The sequence below is a fragment of the Muntiacus reevesi genome, chromosome 1 (genome assembly GCF_963930625.1).
Source record: "Muntiacus reevesi chromosome 1, mMunRee1.1, whole genome shotgun sequence".
Taxonomy (NCBI): Eukaryota; Metazoa; Chordata; class Mammalia; order Artiodactyla; family Cervidae; genus Muntiacus; species Muntiacus reevesi.
Genome location: NC_089249.1, coordinates 9,134,843 through 9,154,975, shown reverse-complemented (window position 1 = coordinate 9,154,975; position 20,133 = coordinate 9,134,843). Strand labels below are relative to the sequence as shown.

Here is a 20,133-nt window from a genome sequence, read left to right as displayed (position 1 = left end):
TTTGAAAAGTAGGAAGGGGTAGATGCCCCCTGTGGAGAAAATGGCCTGGTGTTTAGGGCAGAAACAGAAGAGCAGAGCTGGTTTTAAGTGAGACGTGGTGGGAAGTGCCTTTTGGTCAGACCCCAGGTATCTTACTTTCTTAACAGAATGCCAGTTACCTGGCAGTCTGTCCCCAGCAAGCCATCCAGATGACAGAAGGGATGGAGAGCAAGATGTACGTGGGTGTGGAGCTGTGTTTGGAACTGGAGAGAGAGATGTTAAATTTATGGTGCGCGTTTCTGGGAGGGTGGAGGTGGGAGAAGCATTTAGCCAGAGGAAAGCTTTCGTTTCTGCACTTCCACACATGCCGGTGATAGGGCTCCTTGCTGGGTTTCTAAACCACACTGTGCTTGTATTCTTATCTCCTTTCTGCACTGATCTTTGTACGCTCTGCTTGTGAATTCTGGGGATGTTCACCGTGCTTGGCTGAATAAGCTTAGGCGTTCTGCCATTTTCTGTGATTCAATTTCATAGCGTCTTTTAGATGACGGAATTCAGGAAAAGAACTCTGTAAAGGTCAGGCCAGGAGCCTCGTTTGTTTATCTGCTGGTTTCTGCTGTAATTCCTGGGAGGGTGCTGGTCCATTGGGCATTTGGTTCTAAGCAAACATTATTGCCTTTTAATAACTGTTGGTTATTGGATTGTTAATGGTGTGGTGGGGAGTCCAGAACATGGAGCTGACTCATTAGGCTCATAAAAAAGCAAATGCTGTTACCCAGAGTTTCTGGTGAGTGACTGAACTGAGCTGCCAGACCCCAGTCCACCCCCCATTCTGCCTCCATGACGCCCCCTCCACCACACGCTCCCACTGCTGGGCAGCAAACGGACACTTCTCTCCTTGTTAGTCACAGAGTTTTGCCCTTGAGAACTCTGGAGGGGGAAATATCTTCTAGGTTTATCAAGCTGAGCAATGACTAAACTAGGAAAGTCGTTTTATTGCATTGTTTGCTTTTGGTCATTTGCCCATAAGAAAATAAAAATGTTTGACCTGTGTTAAAGACTCTTTTCCCATCTTTCTTGAACTTCATGAAAATATTTATCCTATGAAATGAATGGCGTGAAGGGGGAAAGTATTTCCATTTTCTTTGGCAAGTGGAAAAACAGAGTTTGCTTTTTTCAAGATGTGAGTGGATTGGTAACTGCCTTTGACATAAAGCTAATGCATAAATGGTCTTTTTTTCCCCCCAGCCAACCCAAAGTGTTTCTAATCAAAAGAATGACTTGGAAGTCCATTATTAAACCTCGGGCACCCTAAAGCGTTTTTTGAGTGTTTGAGTTGTTTTTTTTAAGAAATGTGATTCTTTGCTCTTTATTATTTTCCTCCTTCCCTTCCTTGATGCTACCTTGGTAGTTGCTGTGTTTTAAATATTGACAAGATGAGATAGTTTTCTGTTTATATCAGCAGTCGTCTGTCTGTGAGATATGGACGAATCAGAACGCTGGATTTCCTTTCTCAGCCATCCATCAGGTTCATAATGTAAGGTTACAAACAGTTATTTTCTCTTCCTGGACTTGCGCTGTGTCCTGTCTTGCAAAGTGTCGTCAGTAGCTGTAGGGACTGTGTCCTGGCAATGCAGAAAATCTGTGATGTCTAACAACTCCTGAGATTTTTTTTTATTATTATTGTCTATTATACTTCATTCACTGTGCCTCGTGACTAGTTAACGTGCAAAACATTGTCCTGAAATGAGAAACATACTTGGTTTGGAAGTCTGCAGTTAAAATCTGTCCCGTGTGAGTTTGGCTTTCATCCCGGGTGTCCACGTTCACTTGCTTTCACAGGAGAAAGGAAAAGGGTAAATTGATATATATATACCCATGTATATATCAGTGTTAGTCTGCCCCATTTTGTACTTCCCTTGTCCATGGGCTATTCAGTCCTTTGTGCCTAACAATTCTCAAAGGTTCATGCGCTTCACTTGTGAGAAATATTTGAGTATGATTTGCATGATATTCTATATAAGTTTTATGCAAATGCAAGAGGACTATAGCCAAGAGAGGCACCATTACAGCTACAAAGTGGTTCTCAGCCTAATCCTTTTTCTTTTTTTCACTTGACAGTACTGAATTGATCTTTGGAATGTGTGCAAAATCACAACCTATTTTACTCGGAGCTGCTTAATATTCAGATATTCACATTTCACCTTTGCATACATTTAAAAATTCATTTTTGTTTGGAAAGTAAACATTTTCATGTTTGGGGTTTTTTATCTATTTCATATTTAAAAATACAATCCTATATTCACACTCTTAAATTGTTCTCATTGGGCAGCCTGCTGTCTGAGAGGTTGAGACTGTTGGTTGAGAATCACTCCAAAGAGCTTTTGCAGAGCTCTTGGGGCCGCATGCAGAGCGCCTCTTTTGGGGTGCCATGTCAGGCGTACCCCTCCTGTGTGCATGGGACTTCTGGCTCTTGGGGACCACAGTCTATACATTGCCTGGTACTGCTGCTCCAGTGACCCAGCAGTTCCTCCTGAACATGTGAACGCTCGCTAACCAGTGCTTTTTCATGTTCAGAAGTGGCCATCTCCGCTCTTTTATCAAAAGAAACAAATTTAGGATAGCCAGCCGCATTCTTTATTCTTGAAGATATTTTAGAAGTAAACCAGCATCTTGCTTTAATGTGTATGAACTGTTTGCAGGAGGCCTTTCCTCACATCCCAATGTATGTATACATGTTTATAAGTATGTGCCTTCTTCAAAGCTGTTGAGATAAGGGAAAGTAAACGTAATCACATATATCTTATGTATGTTTGGGTAGCCCATCTCTAATATTTGTTAGAATTATTGAAAGTGAAACCCAAAAATAACAGTTGTCATTTAAAATCATTTTAGTTTTTCATTAAGTGATCTGAAGAATTAGAAAACAATGTTTGTTAATATTCAATCTAAATTTACAAGCAGGTAGGTGGGAGTTGTTCCTAATAGAAAAGATTTAAAAGCTTCTATTTAAAAAATCAATTAAGTCCTCATTAAAAATTTTTTTAAAGAATAAGATAAGGCTTGGAAAATACCATACCTTCCTGTTCATGTTAGAGAGCTAGATCCTAGTCATAGCTTTTAATTATTTACTGACATCCTAACAAAACTTTTCCTTAAGAAGAAAGTAAGAATATAAATAGTGTTTTCCCTTTGTCTTCTCAGAACACATAGAATATGTGATATCCTCAGTTTCCTAGCAAAACTTTTCCTTAAGAAGAAAGTAAGTATATAAATAGTGTTTCCCCTTTGTATTCTCAGAATACAATAGAATATGTGATATCTTCAGTTTCCATGTTGGGGGATAGAGTGTTATACAATATGATAATTTCGAATTAGATATCTGGTGCATATGAACTAAAACCATGCAGTTTTACCACCTTTTGAAATAATGAAAAGATTAATAGCTGCATTTTGGAATCTACCATCCAATGAACATCTATCATGGAATTTTGCAAATATTTTTCTGCGTTATAACTAAATTCAGTTAGTGGCTTATACTTTTCAGCTAGTGGTATGAGACATTTAATTTAATTATATTGAGTATGGCCCAATTATAATCCTTCAAACACAGCAGGCTATGAATTTCTAGTTGGCAGTTGGTAAATACCTATTAAGCAGAATCAATTCTCTGTTTAAAACTTTAATCTCAAATTATGTTTTTCTTTCATATTAGAAGATTAAGTTTTATTTGAGTTTGAACAGATAGCTAATAATGTACATTTTCTTCTGTTTAATTATGTCCTAAAGGAACAAATACATACATAAATGCCTAGTAAACAAGGTTTTAAGCCATGGCCAAATTCTTGAACTATTAAGATCATTTAATACATGAACCTAAAGGAAAGGTTTTTCTCTTAAGTATTTTAAGCTATAAAGAAGTAGCCTGGAGATATTTAGTAACAGTGCCTTGAATCACTGTAATTTCTCTTCTGCAATTACTTAAGCCTTTTAAAGAGTACTGCCAAAAATAAACAAATAAATAAGTAAAGAGTACTGCCAGTCACTAATAGTTTACAATATGACAGACTTTTGCAATTTTATTTTGTTATTCTAATTAAACATTATTGTCTCATAGTAACCCATGTTTTGCTAAAGATAAGACTTTATTATAAACTGTTATTTCAGACAAAAGACTTTTTAAGTCTGTTTGATTTTTAGTTAATATTTAATAAGCATTTTTAGCTGGGAGATTATTAATTTTTTAAATTTACCTGAAGAAATACAGATACTATCTGGATATGAATTTACTGTTTAATAGGACCTAATACTGGACTTCACAATTGAAATTATTTTCAATGTGAGGCAAACCCCTTCCTTGCTTTTTCTCTCCCCTGCTCTTCCATGTTACCACCACTCTCCCTGTTTCCCCCATAGTTCATTCCTGCTGTAATTCTGCCTCCAAAAGGACAGAAACCTAAGGCACCCTTGCTAAGTTCTTTTGTTCTTACTGTCCCTCAAGGAGATGCAGCTGAATCCCACCCCGGGGCAGGCCACATCTGCCCTTGACAATAGTGTAATGATGAGTCCATCCATTCCCATTGAATTAATTCCAAAGAGAAAAATCAACACCTACAAACAGAGTCTTCTAAATACTCTTGTATCTAAGGTTAAAAAATAATAAGTTGATGAGTTTCCAGGAAGAAAATTATTTCCTTATAAATTCAATTTTAAGAACACTTTTTCTCTGTTTGAAAATGAATTTCTGGAAATAGCACTCAGTATGACAAAATTCAGTTTCTATTTCCAGAAAGGCAGATTCAGTCCCTGTAGGGAATTTTTAAAATATTTGGTCTGGAGCATGGTTTCTGGGCCACAAAGAAAATAAAATAAGGATTCTGTTTCTCTTCCCTATAATTATCTTCCCCCACTGCACGTCGGGGAAGCATGTCAGAGCACTCCAGATTCAGAGCAGGTGGTTTGGGATTTCTGGACAAAGTGGAGTCATAGGAGAGCAGATGATGGCGCTGCCTAAGCAGATGACATGCACTCACCACTAGGTTCTTCAAATGCTTACCATGTAAGAGATCGAGGTCATTTCCAGACTGAGGTGCTGTGTGCTATTATTTCCAAAATGGCTGCTCTGACTTCTGTGGATGATGTAAATATTTGGATCAGCATTCTGCTTTAAGTGTATGTGGAACTCACATTGAAATTTAATTATAAAAGTGCTTGAGTTAATTCAGCATTTAGAGAATGAGTTTGCATATGATTTGCATGTTTAATGTACAAACACCTGAAATGTCCCCATAACCCCAGCTTCATCCCACCCATTCCCACCCTCCACCCTCCCCCATCCCTTGACCTGCAATCCATGGTACCCCCAGCTCCTGCCATGTCTGTTCAGGCTTTTCTGAAAACTGCCCGTTGAGCTTGGCCAAGGTGAACCTCAGCTAAACGATGACAGGGCTAACGTTGAAGACTGGATGCTTGGTTTGCGTTGTCACGTCAGCAGACACTGGATCCAAGGATCTTTTGAGGTCAACCTGCTCCCTTTGTATCATTCCACGAAGTTGCGTGCACACTCCTGTTGTTGCGTTACCAGTGTTACCTGTGACTTGAGTGTACAACACTTGTTTGCTGTGTTGTTGTTGCTTTATCACGGGAGGGGGGAGACCAGGGGGTCAGTTAACGGGGAGATGTGAGGATGATTGGCTGGATGTGGGGAGAACTTTGAATTAGGAACTCACTGTTGCATGTTTCCAGAGCTTTAACTGTTATCATTTAAAGGTTATTACACTCACCTTTGAAATTTTGAAATTCACATATTCTGCATTTTTAAATTTTATACTAGTTTTTTTAAAGAGCAAATCACAGTCAGTTGAAATAAAGATCCAAACATTTAAGAGAGAAGGAAAAGAAAAGATCAAAATAGCAAGTCAGAGGAAAACTTAATTAATTGCAACTAGTTACTGTTTTTACAAAATAAATATCCATATAAACAAAGAGAAAACTTAAGAATGAGTCAGGGATGGGTCATAAGATGAAGGATTTTTGCTTAAAAATGCTAAAGTAAATATTCCAGATAAAGCCTTAATGATATCAACAGATGGAAGATGGGAGAACCGAGCCCTGTGCAAGTAAATTAGAAACTGGAACAAAACCAAGAAGCAGAGTAGCTCAGAGAGACGAGCCGAGGATCTGACCAGTCACACGCTCCAGTGAGAAGCCAAGGAGATGACATGAGGCTCATTTGTCTCTTCCTGTGGTTGGGAATGACGGATCTCAAAGAGAAAATTTCAGGCCCTCTGCCTCACGAAATGGCCTGTGCATTCCTAAGGGGCTCTGGAATTCTTCTGTTCTTTAAAACCAGTTAGAAATTTGACTTTATAGGTGCTCACACTAAACCATTACAGTAATAAAACATGTTGAGGTTAACCTCATGGAAAATGGTCATTAAAATGATGGGATGTCCTTCTGTCTTAAGTCTGTCTTAGCGGACTCAGGTACTGCGTGATATGCCGTCACATGGACTGTGCTTGCACTTGTGGTCAGGCTCCCCAAGTACATGCATATGCACATATGACCAAACCTGGTATTTAAATATTTATTCTTCATTCATGCCTTAGGTTTTCTGAGGGAGGTGTTTGAATATATCCAAGATAATCACGGTGGCGTTATATTGATACAAATGAATTCAGAGGAGGGAAACTAGGTATCATCCACTAGTACATTTTCTTCTCAAATTTTGTCTAGTATCACGCCTACCATGTCTTCTCTCCAGAGATATAGAATTTTTCAAAGTACATGGTACATGGCCTCATCAGGAACTGAAATTTATGAAACAGAGTATTGTGAATTCATTTCAAACTAAAAATTTCAAATAGTCAAGTTTAAAAACAGAAAAGTCTTTCAAAGATCATATGTTCTTTTCTGTTGGAACAGAAAATTATGACTTAACAAATCATTTATGAATATCTTCATTTTTTTTCTAAAAGTACTTAGCTTAGGATGTCATTCTAAAAATAGAGTAAATCAACTTCTTTCATACCTCAAAAGTTAACTCAGCTTTGGGAAACAGGATGGTAGGACATATAAAACCATAAATAAATATAGAACACACCTAAATGTATTTGCACGTCTATGGCACATAGGTTTAACATGAACTCAGGCCAGCTATAGTGCATGAACTTAGCCTGTTACTCATGTTACCTCTAGAATAAATGTGATTTTCAGACAGGAGACTGGGGAGAACCTTCCATTACCTTGCGACCTCCAAACGAAGCCACAGCCTCAACTCCAGTGCAGTACTGGCAACACCACCCGGAAAAGCTCATCTTCCAGTCATGTGATTACAAAGCTTTTGTAAGTTACCCGGAACTGAGTACTTGGGTACCAGCAGGAATAGAGGGTACATTTCTAGCTTATTTGCTTTTATATTGAAAGTATCCCCAGACATCCATCACTGAAATTCCTAAAATGTTTTCCCCTTCTCTTTTCTTCTTAAAGAAGCCTTCTTCAAAGGCTACTTGGAAATTCCAAACAAATGGAACTTTATAACCCTTTTAATCTTGTAAGCTTAAGGTCTGTTTTGCCTTCTTCATATATAGTTGTATATTTTAAATTATATGTGATAAATTGCTATCTTAAAATGGAAATGACTATAAATAGAGCACATATAGACATTTCCACATAACTCATCAGTTATCTCAAAACATTGGGTCCACAGCTTTATGTAAATACCAGATTCTTTTCATTGTCATCATTTGGATTATATTACTAGGTTGTTTTTTTTTTTTAGATAGGAGAGGGAATCAGGCTTAGCTGAGATTGTGAGTAATATGAACAGGTAAATGTTCAAAAGATACCATCAGTTTGGGGGCCGGTGGTTGTCATGACTATAGCAGGGAAAGTGGATGAACCCTCAGCAGAACATTGAAACTGTCTTTCTTAAAAATAAATGTTTTAATTAGGACAAAGTTTCCTGATACCTTAAAAGATGAGAATTTCATATTTTCAAAAATAAGATAATGAAAAACATTGAAAAGAAGATAAGGATTTCACCACAATCATCTGTCATTAATTTATGAAGATGTAAAGGTCATGATTGTCTCACAGCAGTTTAGTCTTTTCATTTTGTGCTCTCTGCACCTCTTTAACTGCTTATGTCTTGAAGCACTGGACTTGTTTCAGTTGTGATCTCCCCCAAAACTGTAAGACTGCAGTTCCTCCTTCTTCCTCCAAGACCCAAACACCAGATCCCTGAGCCTGTCTGAGCATTCCTTCCTGGAAGCCTTTGACTGAACCCTCTGCTATTGTGCCTGTGAACAAACTCTTCAAGTCCAGGCTCTCCTGGGTCTAAAAGACTGATTCCCAGCCCAGTTTTCGCAGAGTGCCAGGGTCTCCTCAGTCATGTCCAGACAACAATCATTTTAATACACTCTTTTAAAAAGACATATTGAGCTGTTTCTTTTCTCTCTTTTTTTGAAGGAAAGTAGAGAAAAATGACAGATGGAAAGAACCCTATTGAAGTTTCAAAAGATTGCGTGTGTGCATGCTAACATCTGACTCTTTGTGACCCTGTGAACTATAGCTCGCCAGGCTCCTCTGTCCATGACATTCTCCTAGAAAGATTGCTGGAGTGGGTTGCCATGCCCTCCTCCAGGGAGTCTTCCTGAACCAGAGATCGAACCTGAGTCTCATATCTCCTGCACTGGCAGGGAGGTTCTTTACCACTAGCACCACCTGGGAAGCCCCTTTCAAAAGGTTGAAGGAGAGTCAATTGATAGGAAGGCAAAATAGACATTTTGCTAAAAACTTTTTGCCCCCAGCCAGAACTTGGAGTGCGTGTGACCGTCTGTGCTAAGGCAGCCTTGGAGCAAAGTGGCTGGTGGTTCCTGGAAGGAGATGCTACCATCCTTCCCCCGCCCTGTCAGCCCCTCCAGTGTCAGCATGCACCAAGGAACTCAGCTCTCTGGACTGTGGAGCAACCGAGAACAACATCTCCCTCCCCGCATACTTGCAACCCATTCTCAGGTGGATCAACCACCAGGCCCGGAACTGAGTATGAAAAGGGTCTAGAGCTGTTCTCTGCCTGAGAACAGCCTGGCGTTAATTACCTGTGCAGCCGGCTGAGTCCAGATGCAGTGTATGTTGCTTGGCTTCTCAGCTGTCTCATACAACCCTGTAATTACATAGACAGTGATGTGATTTATTTTTGCAGACATTGCTCCCTCAAAAAAAAAGGGAAAACATTTTTAGATGGCCCCATTTTGCAGTTAAATATGATCTGAAAGATGGCATCTTTAGAAACTACTGCAGTTTTATTATAAAGAGCAATTTACAGCTTTCAGAATGTGGTTAATTCTGCTCCATTCTCTGTATACATGCATGTATTTGTTAGAATTAGTTACTGTTAGTTTTTAAAAGTTATGCAGCAGCCTACAACCAGGAAAGCTGGCCAGTAGTACTTCTACAATCTGCTTTTAAATTGCTACTCATATTTACGTTCTGTATTTCATAAATTGTTGATCTATTTATTTTTTTATTTGTATTTCAGTATTTAGGTTCTATGCTGATAAAAGAGCTCAGGGGGACAGAATCAACCCAAGATGCTTGTGCAAAAATGCGGGTAAGTTTGCCAAACAATTTTATTTCTTGTCACTGAAATACTAAATACCGGTACAAATTGTTGCTTTTCAAGTTACTATTTTCTTCATCTGTTGGTCTGCTGAATCACACTGGTGTTATATAAAAAGGTGTTTGGGTTTTGTTCATGTTTATGCCACTGTGGTTTGATTTGATGTCTATTGGATGCAGTTACTCTTATTTTTAAAGATTTAAAGTAATTTTATATACATTGATCATCTCCAGATTAGGAGAAAAATGACCTTTAGTTTACTACAAAAAAAAGTATTTTAAGCACCCACTTGGCAGTCTGAGAATACTTACTGAAAAGACTGCCAACTAACTAAAAATTAACAAATGCAGGAATATTGAGAGCATATTATATAAAGCTAATATGCCTTAGAAGCTTCTTAATTATTCATTTTTTTAATGTAAGAAAACCATACAACTCCAAATTGAATCATGTAAGGACACAGTCTTGACAGAAATGGCAATTCCAAATGTCTGTGATTGGTGGCTGCTGGGTTCCAAGGACCCTGTATTAGTCAAACCGATTCTCACTGAGAGACTGCAGATCCAGGAGCTTTTTCTTTTATGTGTCCCTCATTCTTCCTCCATAGCAGATGTGTAGAAGCCATGGTGACATCTGACTGATGATACAAAGTAAAAATATCGGACTTGGTCCACAGAGCAACTAACCAGTCAAATTTGAGATCATTAGCAAGTGAAACACTAACTTCTGTTTATCATTTATTTTATACAAGCAACTTTGGTGGGAAATACTTAAAAGCATGAACTCTAACAGTCATTGCTCATGGAACACTAAACATGTATGAATCTTCATGACATTGAGGCCTCTGTATATAACGGCTGTTTGATGTTTTGATGAATTCAGTAGCAGAAAGACTGAAACGGTTGTCCTCCTATTTGATGTAGGTATAGTATACTTAAATTGTCAGGACCAAGGTATCTTTATTCCAGGTACTGTGTTTAGATTAAAAAAAAAAAAATCCCTGATATGTGCAGGAGCTCCAAGTTCTAGTTCTGATGCTGCTTACTGGCCTTAGGAGTCACCTTTTAGTCATAATAATAACTGGTGAATTTACTGAGTGGTTACGACGTGCTAATCTATGACGTGCTAATAATGAATACCTTAAGTGTTTGCTCAACTAATCTTTACCACAAAGCTATGAGATTAATACTGTTGTTATCCCCATTTTGTAGATGAAGAAACTGATTAAATAACTTTCCCAAGGTCAGACAGTGAATAACTTGCCAATCTGGGACTGGGTGTGTCTGACTCCAGAGCCCAAGCTTTTAACTATGACATTCCTCTGCTTTTCCTGAGCTTCATTTTCTTAGAAAATAAGAACATTGGACTAGATCCCATTAGGGTTCTTCCTGGTTTTATAATTCTGGAAAACTTGTATTCTAATTTTCTGTCAAAGAAAAATAAGAAAATGGGAAAGGTTTTCAATCATCAAGCCTCAATAATTTTAGAGCCATTCATGAACATATCAAGGAAATTAATTTGCCATCTCTGATTTAATACTATTAACTCAGTTATCTGAATCCAGCTATTTCAGTGCAGTAATGAGCATAAATGGCACATAGAGCACATAGTACCGTCTAAAATACACCAGATCTGTGGTTTGAATTTCAGTCAATTTCTTGAAATTAAGTGGATCTGAAATTCCATTTGGACAGCAATAGCAAAACCATTTCAATAGTCTCAGTGGAGAATAATTTAGTTAAATACTTGTCTGTTGCTTAAAATGAAAAAACCATCTCTTTAGAAGCCATTCTTCTGTTCTTTAGGGTGTTTTTCCAGTTTTCTGCCCTTGGTGTTTATTTTGAGTAGTTTACATGAAAATAAGAACTTTATTGCTACTTGGGATATCACAAACCCTTATTTCCCATCTTGATTAAATAAATACCAGTCTTTGACAGAGTAGCTAAAGCTGCACTCGCTGGGTTCATCAGAGCCTTTAAAACCCAGAAGTGCACATTTGATCTGCGTCTGGGACTATTGAATTGTGAGCTAGAGTTCTCGCTGACTGAAATGCTGCGGATCTCAGTTTGCAGTTAATGTTCAGTTTGAACCTCCAGTGACTGTTCTCCCTGTTTTCAATATGGTGACATTTCAGCCAAAAGTCCCAGTAGAATCAGATCTCCCTAGGGGAAGTACTTCGGGGCAAGGGTCCTCAACCTCTGGCATCTAATGCCTGGTGATCTGAGGTGGAGCTGATGTAGTAATAATAGAAATAAAGTGCCTTGGGCTTCCCAGGTGGCCCTGGTGATAAAGAATCTGCCTGTCAAGGCAGGAGACATAAGAAACATGGATTCAATTCCTGGGTTGGGAAGATCCCCTAGAGGAGGGCATGGCCACCCACTCCAGTATTCTTGCCTGAAGAATCCTATGGGCTGAGTCCATATGGACGGGGTCACAAAGAGTCGGACAGGACTGAGCTACTGACCACGCACACACACACTACCTCTCACATGTGCCAATTAAACATTTATTGCCCTGAGTTTTAAAATATCTGAAAAGGTGGCTCATTTATGTTGATAAAGAAGTAGTTTCAGGGTAGTTTGAAGAACCCTTAAAGAGTCTATAAGATTAGTACCAACTAAATTAAACCATTTAGGTACAGACATATGTAGTAATTTAGGGTACATTCCAGTGTGCTAACATAAATAAAAATTTTAGGAGATTTTTTTAAATTGCATACTTATCAACTGTAAAATTTTTTTCCACAACACTTACTTCAACACATTCACTTTGCCCCAGCAGAGACCAAGCACAGTTTTCCCTTCTCAGAAGCACTTGGAGTGTTTGTCACAACTGGTTAATTTCTAAGTTTATCTAAGCTTGTTTATTCATCTCTAAGATCCCCTCAGTCCTGAAATAAAGATAATACTACATTGCTCTCCTAGTGTTCTGTTACACACCTATTATTTCAATTAAAAATATATCATAATTAACTGGTGGTGGTAAAGAACCCGCCTGCCAGTGCAGGAGACAGAAGAGACACGAGACAGAAGAGACACAGGTTCAATCCTTGGGTTGGGAAGATTCCCAGGAAGAGAGCTCGGCAACTCACTCCAGTATTCTTAATCTGGAGAATCCCATAGACAGAGGAGCCCGACAGCTCATAGAGTCAGACACAACTGAAACAACTCAACACACACACACACACACACACACACACACACATTAATCAGGTTTCCCACAGCCCCGGCCCCAGATCTAAACCCTAAATAATGCCCATCTCAAAATTACCTTTTAAATTGTGTTTATTGGGAAAGACTCAGTAGAAACTTGCAGGAAACCCTGATCATTTTTAAAGTAAAATTGCCTTTTAGAAAAATAAAAGCCTGCAAAACTATCCATGCCTTGATATTGAGGTACACTTTTAGGAAGAATGATTTCTATGAGTTATTTTGCACTTCAATGGTACAGCTTGGCTGCTTATTTCCTTTCCCATGACAGCTTTACAGACATATCTATTTAAACTGAAAATTTTAAGACCTATCTTAGTAATCTGTGAGAAGCTGTAACAGATCTCTGTCTAATCTGAACACATTCGTTTGATGCTGCCTTTCTGTTCCTGGTTGGGTCTTCCAGTTAAATGTGTGCTCAGAGACAGAGTCTTCATTCTGAAAGGACCCCTGAGAGGAATCCTGGCTCTGTGGTCCGGAATATGTGCTCCCCTGACATGTCACACAGACAGCAGGGAACCTTCCCTCTGTCACACCTCACATCACACTACGTAACATCTGGCTAGCCCTGCCCCATGCCCCGCAAAGGGCAGGAACCCCATGTACTGCATCTCCAAGGCCTGCTGTGTGATAGCTGCCTTAGGAGATGGTCGTGATGATTCCATAAAAGGATGCCTGTGAAGGGCCTAGTTCAGTAAAATCTTAAAACACGTAGACCTGGTCCTCCAAATGTCTGAGAAATAAGTAAATTGATGGCTAGATTTGCTCTGGAGTATTTCATTTGTTTTCCCCCACCTCTGATGGCAGTGCCCCAGCATTTGCCCCAGTTTTCTGTGTATTTATACACAGTATAAAAGAGAGTATTCAAACCCTAGGAACCCTGCACTCTTGTGTCCAGTTTTTTTTTAATATATTTATTTTATTATCTGGATGCACTGGGCCTTAGTTTTGATGTAGGGGAACTAGTTCCCTGACCAGGGATTGAATGCAGGCCCCCTGCACTGGGAGCATGGAGTCTTAGCCACTGGACCACCAGGGAAATTCTTTCCATCCAATTTTTAAAGGTCATTGCCAAGGGGAGAAAAAAACAAAAGGGCACTGTGGATGCTATGTGTAATTTTCATTTTATACTTAGGAGAAGTAATTTGTTTCTGAACTGATTAGAAGTTGCCTCTTTTAAATGATGTGTCCACAGACTGAAATTTATAAAGCAGTAGATTGTTTTGGCCTTTCAATTCTCTTTGCTATGAGTAGCTGCCACTTCAAAGATTCTAAGTACAGAGTTTGGTGAAATGAGGGATTTGTTCTGGCCACATGAGGTTCTGCTATTCCATTTTCCTCCCTAGACTTACTCATACCGCACCCCCAACCCAGAATTTTGTCCCAGAGTATTTGTATCAGTAATATACAACACTCTCACTTCCCTAATTAAATATGCCACTAGGAACACATCTGCTCCTGTAAGAGGTAGGCCATTATATTCAATTTAGTACTCTGAAATCTGACTGTCTCTACTCCCATATTTGAGGGTTAGAATTGTTCATCGGTGTATGTGTTCAAGGAAATCTCCCTTAAAAAAAAAGAAAAGGAAATATCTGTTCTCAACTACAATAAGGTAGAAACCAGCCTTTCTGATGTAGGAATGAAAATATTTTTTAATTATGTTTAAGTCAGGAATAAGCAAATCTTCCAGTGTGTTTAGATTTTGGAACCTCTGTTTCCCAAAGGGCTTAGTTTCACAATCCATTCAGGCTTCTTGTTGAGTCTGTACCCTTTATTTTATATGATTTCTAAACTTTCAATCTGGAAGCAATTCTAAAGTTGAATTTTCAAATATATAGATTCCCAAATAATTGTCTGTGCCTTGGTTGAAGTGTGAAGACCATCTTTTTTCCTATGCCTGCAAGGAAAGAAATGAATGGCAGAGAATGGGTTGGAAAGCTTGAAGAAAGGTAGATTTTAGAATCAGATGGAAATGTTAAATTAAGAGTCCTCTTTCCTTAGGAGACAAACATATAAGTCATGTTTATATATATATATATATAATTTTATTTATTTGTCTGTGCTGGGTCTTCATTGCTACAGGGCTTTCTCTAGCTGTGGTGTGAGAGCCCCTCATTCTGGCGGCTTCTCTTGCTGTGGGCCTTGTTTGGGGCCCTCGGTCTTCAGAAGCTGTGGCTCCCGGGCCCCAGAGCACAGGCTCAGCAGCCGTGAACAGAGTCTTCGTTGCTCCGTGGCATGTGGGATCTTCCTGGAAACAGGGGTCGGACCCATGTCCCCTGCTTTGGCAGGGGGCTTCTTTACCAGTGAGCCACCAGGGAAGTCCCAGAAGTCATGTTTAGTCCTTCTGCCCTCATAAAAACCCCTTCTGTGAGGAATTATTTCCAGAAATACCTTCAGGGACTACACCTCAGAAAACAGGCTGGGGGAAAAAAAACTATAAACAACTGCTGTTTAAAAAGTTTCTGTTGCCCAAGTTTCAGAGGAGAGTCAAATTTTATCTTTTTCTGTCTCAGAAGTCCTGCACAAGGCAGGTATGTGGTGTGTGTTGTCGGTGTGTGTATATTAAAATAGCAACACACACACAAAAACAGTCGCACTTCTAACCCCGTTGCCAAGCTTTCCTGGGGACCTCTTGCTTTGTGAGTCTTGTTCTTTCTTAGGGGTCTACCCCAGTGGAACACTAAACCACCCAACCGCCTTACCCCAGATCAGCTTCATGCCCCAGATCTCTTTATTTTTCATTTTTGTTTTTATTACTCTTGTTACTAATTTTCTCCCATGTAACACCCTCATTGCTCCACATCGCTGGAAGATTTTGTGCACCTCTTCTGTCTTTAATTTCCACTTATCTGAAGCTCTTTTTAAACATGGTGAGTCAGTTGTCTTTGATCCAGACATGTTGCTCTGCTGAATTTTCATTGTTGCAGCCATTTCACTGCCGCCCTAGCATGTCGGCCCAGAGATGATTCAGTTATGCTCACGGATTCCGATTTTACTTCTGCCCTCCTTTGCTAGTGGGATGCTGTGCTCTAGAAAACTCGCCATCCTCAGAGTAACAGTGACAGCCCAAATCTATTGATGCTAGGCATGTGTCATCTCACAGTAGCTCCATAAAGTAGACGCTATATTAACATCCCCATTTTACAAGTGAAGTAACTGAGACAGAGAGGTTAAAACCTAGCCACATAGTTTGAAAGGGGTGGAGGGAAGACAGGACTCCAGACATACCTGCCGGTGTTCTTACTGTGGTGAGAAGGGGAGGCCCTGGGAGAAGGAGCTCATCACTGGGTTCCTTCGTAAATTCAAGATAACGCCCCCACCAACACACACACACTCACTCTGAAGCTGTACTTAAAAGTGATAGGTTGAAAAAGTCCCTGTGTTTTTGCACATGTTTACAATTGGCTTTTCTCACTTAAAAATCTTAAATTTTTTAAACTTACATTTGCTTCTTACGAAAGCAATATACATTCATTATTAGTCAACTTTCAAATGGAGGTACAGAAAAAAGAAATAAAAACAACTGTAGTTTGAAAAAAAAAACCAAAACTGTAGTTTTATCTTCCCACAGTGGTTAACACCTTACTTGTATGTAATCCTCCAGACTGATTATACATTCATAAGCATCACTTTTCTACAAAAAAATGGAAATATTCTGAGCCTACTGTTTTAATCTGTTTTTAAACATATTTTGAAACATTTTTATTCCAATAACTATTCATCCCCAATATTATTTGTGCTAGTTGAAAAATACTCCAATCCATAACTGAACTAAACTTATTTAACCATTTCCCCTGGTTGATCATTAGTTTATTTCCATTTTTTTTCCAGTTACAACCAATACTATGGAAAACATCCCTGAACCTAAGTCTTTTGCAATGGGTCTGATTATGTGTTTAGAGTAAGCCACTAAATGTAGAATGAGTAGGTCAAAGAGTATACCCATTTTGAAACTCTCAATAAGTATTGCCAAACTGCCTTACAAAAAAATTGTTCCAATTTATACTCCGAGAAGCAGTCTACAAATATGTATCGATGTTTGCTTGTCACATCTCTCAGGATGTGTTGGATGTGTTCCCAGTTGAGGGTGCATTTGTGGCACTAGTGGTAAGGAACCTGCCTGCCGATGCAGGAGACTTAAGAGATACGGGTTCAATCCCTGGATGAGGAAGATCTCTTGGAGGAGGGCGTGGCAACCCACTCCAGTATTCTTGCCTGGAGAATCCCATGGATTGAGGAGCCTGGTGGGCTACAGTCCATGGGGTCTCAAAGAGACACTACTAAAGCAACTTAGCACACACACACATGGGGAACTTCTATGAGAAAACACATCTCCACCATGACCCCTGGGCTTATCAGGTCTATCTGGTCATCATCTATTCTAGATGTAACTCTGGAATCTGTTTTTAGGACCTGAACCCGTTATTTTATGTGCACAATGTATTGTTATACTTTCACAGTCCCTGAGGAACCATGGCCAAATTAAGTAATACTTGTTAATTGTTCTGAAGACCAAGATCTGCAGCTAAGTGCTAACTAAGGATTTTTGGAAATCACTTGTCAAGTGGAAATAGCGTGTTTTGATAAATTAACATCTCTCTGAATTAATGTAAGTTGCAGCACAACTTTGTATGCATGGCAGCAGAGAACAGTTCTGACAGTGACTTTCAATCAAATTGATCAACTGCATTTTTAGAGCAGAAATTCTCAGTGTGGTCCCCAAACTGGCAGCATCTGCAGCATCTGGAAACTTGTTAGAAATGCAGACTCTTAGGCTACCACTGACTTACTGTCTCATCTGTTAGAACCACTATAACAAAAACTGGGAGAAATTTATTTCTCATAGTTCTGGAAGCTGGGAAGTCCAAGATCAAGGCCCTGGCAGGTTTGGTGTCTGACAAAGGAACTTTTCCTGGTTCATAGACGGTCAGCTTTTCACCCTGCCCTCTTGACAGGAGGGGCAAGGGAACTCTCAGGCCTCTTTTATAAACACAATGATTCCCCATTCCTGGGGGCTTCCCAGGTGGCTCAATGGTAAAGAATCTGCCTGCCAAGGCAGGAGATGCAAGAGACACATGTTCAATTCCTGGGTCGGGAAGATCTCCTGGAAGTAGGCATGGCAACCCACTCCGTTCTTGCCTGGAGAATCCCATGGACAGAGGAGCCTGGCGGGCTGCAGTCACAAAGAGTTGGCCACAGCTGAGCACACACACCCACAGGGCTCCACAAACATGAGCTTGCAATCCTGTAATGGCCGCACCTCCTAATACCATCAGTTGGGCATTAGGATTCAGTGAATAAATTTGGGGGTAGAGAGTGCAAACCCTTGGCCTACAGCACTTTCTGAATCAGAAACTCTAGGGGTGGCATCTATCAGTCTGTTGTTTACCAAGCACTCCATGTGACTCAGATGCTCTCAAGTTTGAGAACCACGGGCAACCAGTAAGGCTGCCGTGTAGACCTTCCTGGTAGACCGTCCTGGTGGAACATCGTGCCACGGTGCCCGGAAACCAGGGCTGGAGGAACAGAGATGGAGGGCATCAGTGCTGTGTTCTCTACTCCGACAATACACACAGTAGCTGAATCTTGGGCAGGAGGACTGGTTTAAATGGCTGCTGCTTGCTGCACTGTCTGTTCCGGTCACGTGGCCTTACTTAGGCTGTATGTTCGCTCAGCCTTCGGGTCAGAGTCCTTGTGACCAGAAAAGCCCGTGTGAGGTCATTCATGCCCTTATTTCGGGCCTGCCCTCTCAGAAAGGCTTTCCTTCTCTTGGTGCTGGCGGTTGGAGCCAGTTTCCTGTTGCCAAGGCCTAAGCCTCCCCTTGAAGCTGAACTATCACGGCTGTGGAGCGTTTGCTCTTTAGGAATCTGTCTCGGTGCATCTCTCATCACATCCGTGGTTCTCCTCCCAAGTTCTTCGGAGGCCTCCAGGCCTGGCTCGGGGCACCTGGGTTCTCTGCAAAGTGTTCTGAGCTCTCCATGTGTTGAGAGGCTGAGACTGCAATTCTTCTCTGTAAAACTGGCTTCCTACTCATTGCTGTACATTAATTCATTTGCTCATTCCTTTAACAGCCATAGATTTCAGCAACTTTTAGATTGACTCCTGTAAAATGGCTGGTGTTTAGCCATTTTGACCTTAAAAAAAAAAAAGTCACCTTCATAAGTTTCACCTGAGACCATGTGCTAGTCATTGTAGGACAAATCTGGAGAGGTGGGGGCCGTCCTCGCGGAAAGGGGCGGGCCTCGCAGAAAGGGGCGGGTCTCAGGGAAAGGGGCGGGCCTCACAGAAAGGGGCGGGCCTCACGGAAAGGGGCGGGCCTCGCAGAAAGGGGCGGGCCTCACAGAAAGGGGCGGGCCTCATGGAAAGGGGCGGGTCTCACAGAAAGGGGCGGGCCTCACGGGGAAGCCGGCAGCCCCACCCCCACCGCGAGGGCAGGGAAGGGGAGGAACGCAGCCCCTTCAGCCAGGAGGCCAGAAACCAACCAGAAAGCACCTCTAGAACTGAGCTTTTCCCAGAAAGTGACCTTGAAACTGAGCTTCGAAGGGTAAGAGTTCATTTCAGATGGCTAATTTGCAGTCTGCTTTTTCTCTCTTAACAATCCCTGCAACTTAGCTGGTTTTGCCACATACAAAAGTCACCACAGTATTGCTTGTTTGGTGTGGTTTTTTAATCGTTTGAGAGTCACTTGGGGCTCCCAAACATAAAAGCTTGATTCTGTTTTAACTTACTTGCTGAAACTGAATATAATAATTAAGCGTTGGAATAAGGGAAGTATTACATGGCAAAATTAATAGTTATGACTCAGCACTGGCTGTCTCACTAGAAAGCATTCTCAGCGTAGCTGTGTGTAGGTTAATATATGCTCTAAGTTGGATGGCAGTAGACCATCGAGAAATCTGTGCCAGTCTGTGCTTAAAACACCTCCTGGCAATGATCGGGTTTTGTAAGAAAAAGGGGTCAGTGATACCCTCCGTGTGGACTCTTCACTCTATCCTGACTATGGGGCACAATTGATTCCTATTAGGAGCGTAAATGTCACTCTGGACCCAAACGTAACATTGCAGCTCACAACTGAAGTGCTCCTAGTCTCAGCTCTAAACCTCTTTGCTCTCATTTACCCATGAAAGTCCGACTTTGAGATCCGTGTGTGCTAAGTCACTTCAGTTGTGTCCAACTCTTTGCAGCCCCATGGACTATAGCCTGCCAGGCTCCTCTGTCCATGGGATTCTCAGGCAAAAATACTGGAATGGGTTCTTCCCGACCCCAGGGATCAAACCCAGGTCTCTTATGTCTCCTGCATTGGTAGGCAGGTTCCTTACCACT

General features: G+C 40.6%; 1 protein-coding gene across 3 annotated transcripts in view; it reads left to right on the top strand.

Moving 5' to 3' along the window:
* The window catches only part of ANKS1B (ankyrin repeat and sterile alpha motif domain containing 1B), a 1,071,061-nt gene that overhangs the window by 1,002,330 nt on the left and 48,598 nt on the right, over window positions 1-20,133 (top strand). For all 3 annotated transcript variants that reach the window (XM_065937415.1, XM_065937407.1, XM_065937398.1), the window contains exons 20-21: window positions 7,195-7,323; window positions 9,518-9,589. In XM_065937415.1, coding sequence (XP_065793487.1) covers window positions 7,195-7,323; window positions 9,518-9,589 — 201 coding nt within the window. The remainder of the gene's footprint in view (window positions 1-7,194; window positions 7,324-9,517; window positions 9,590-20,133) is intronic.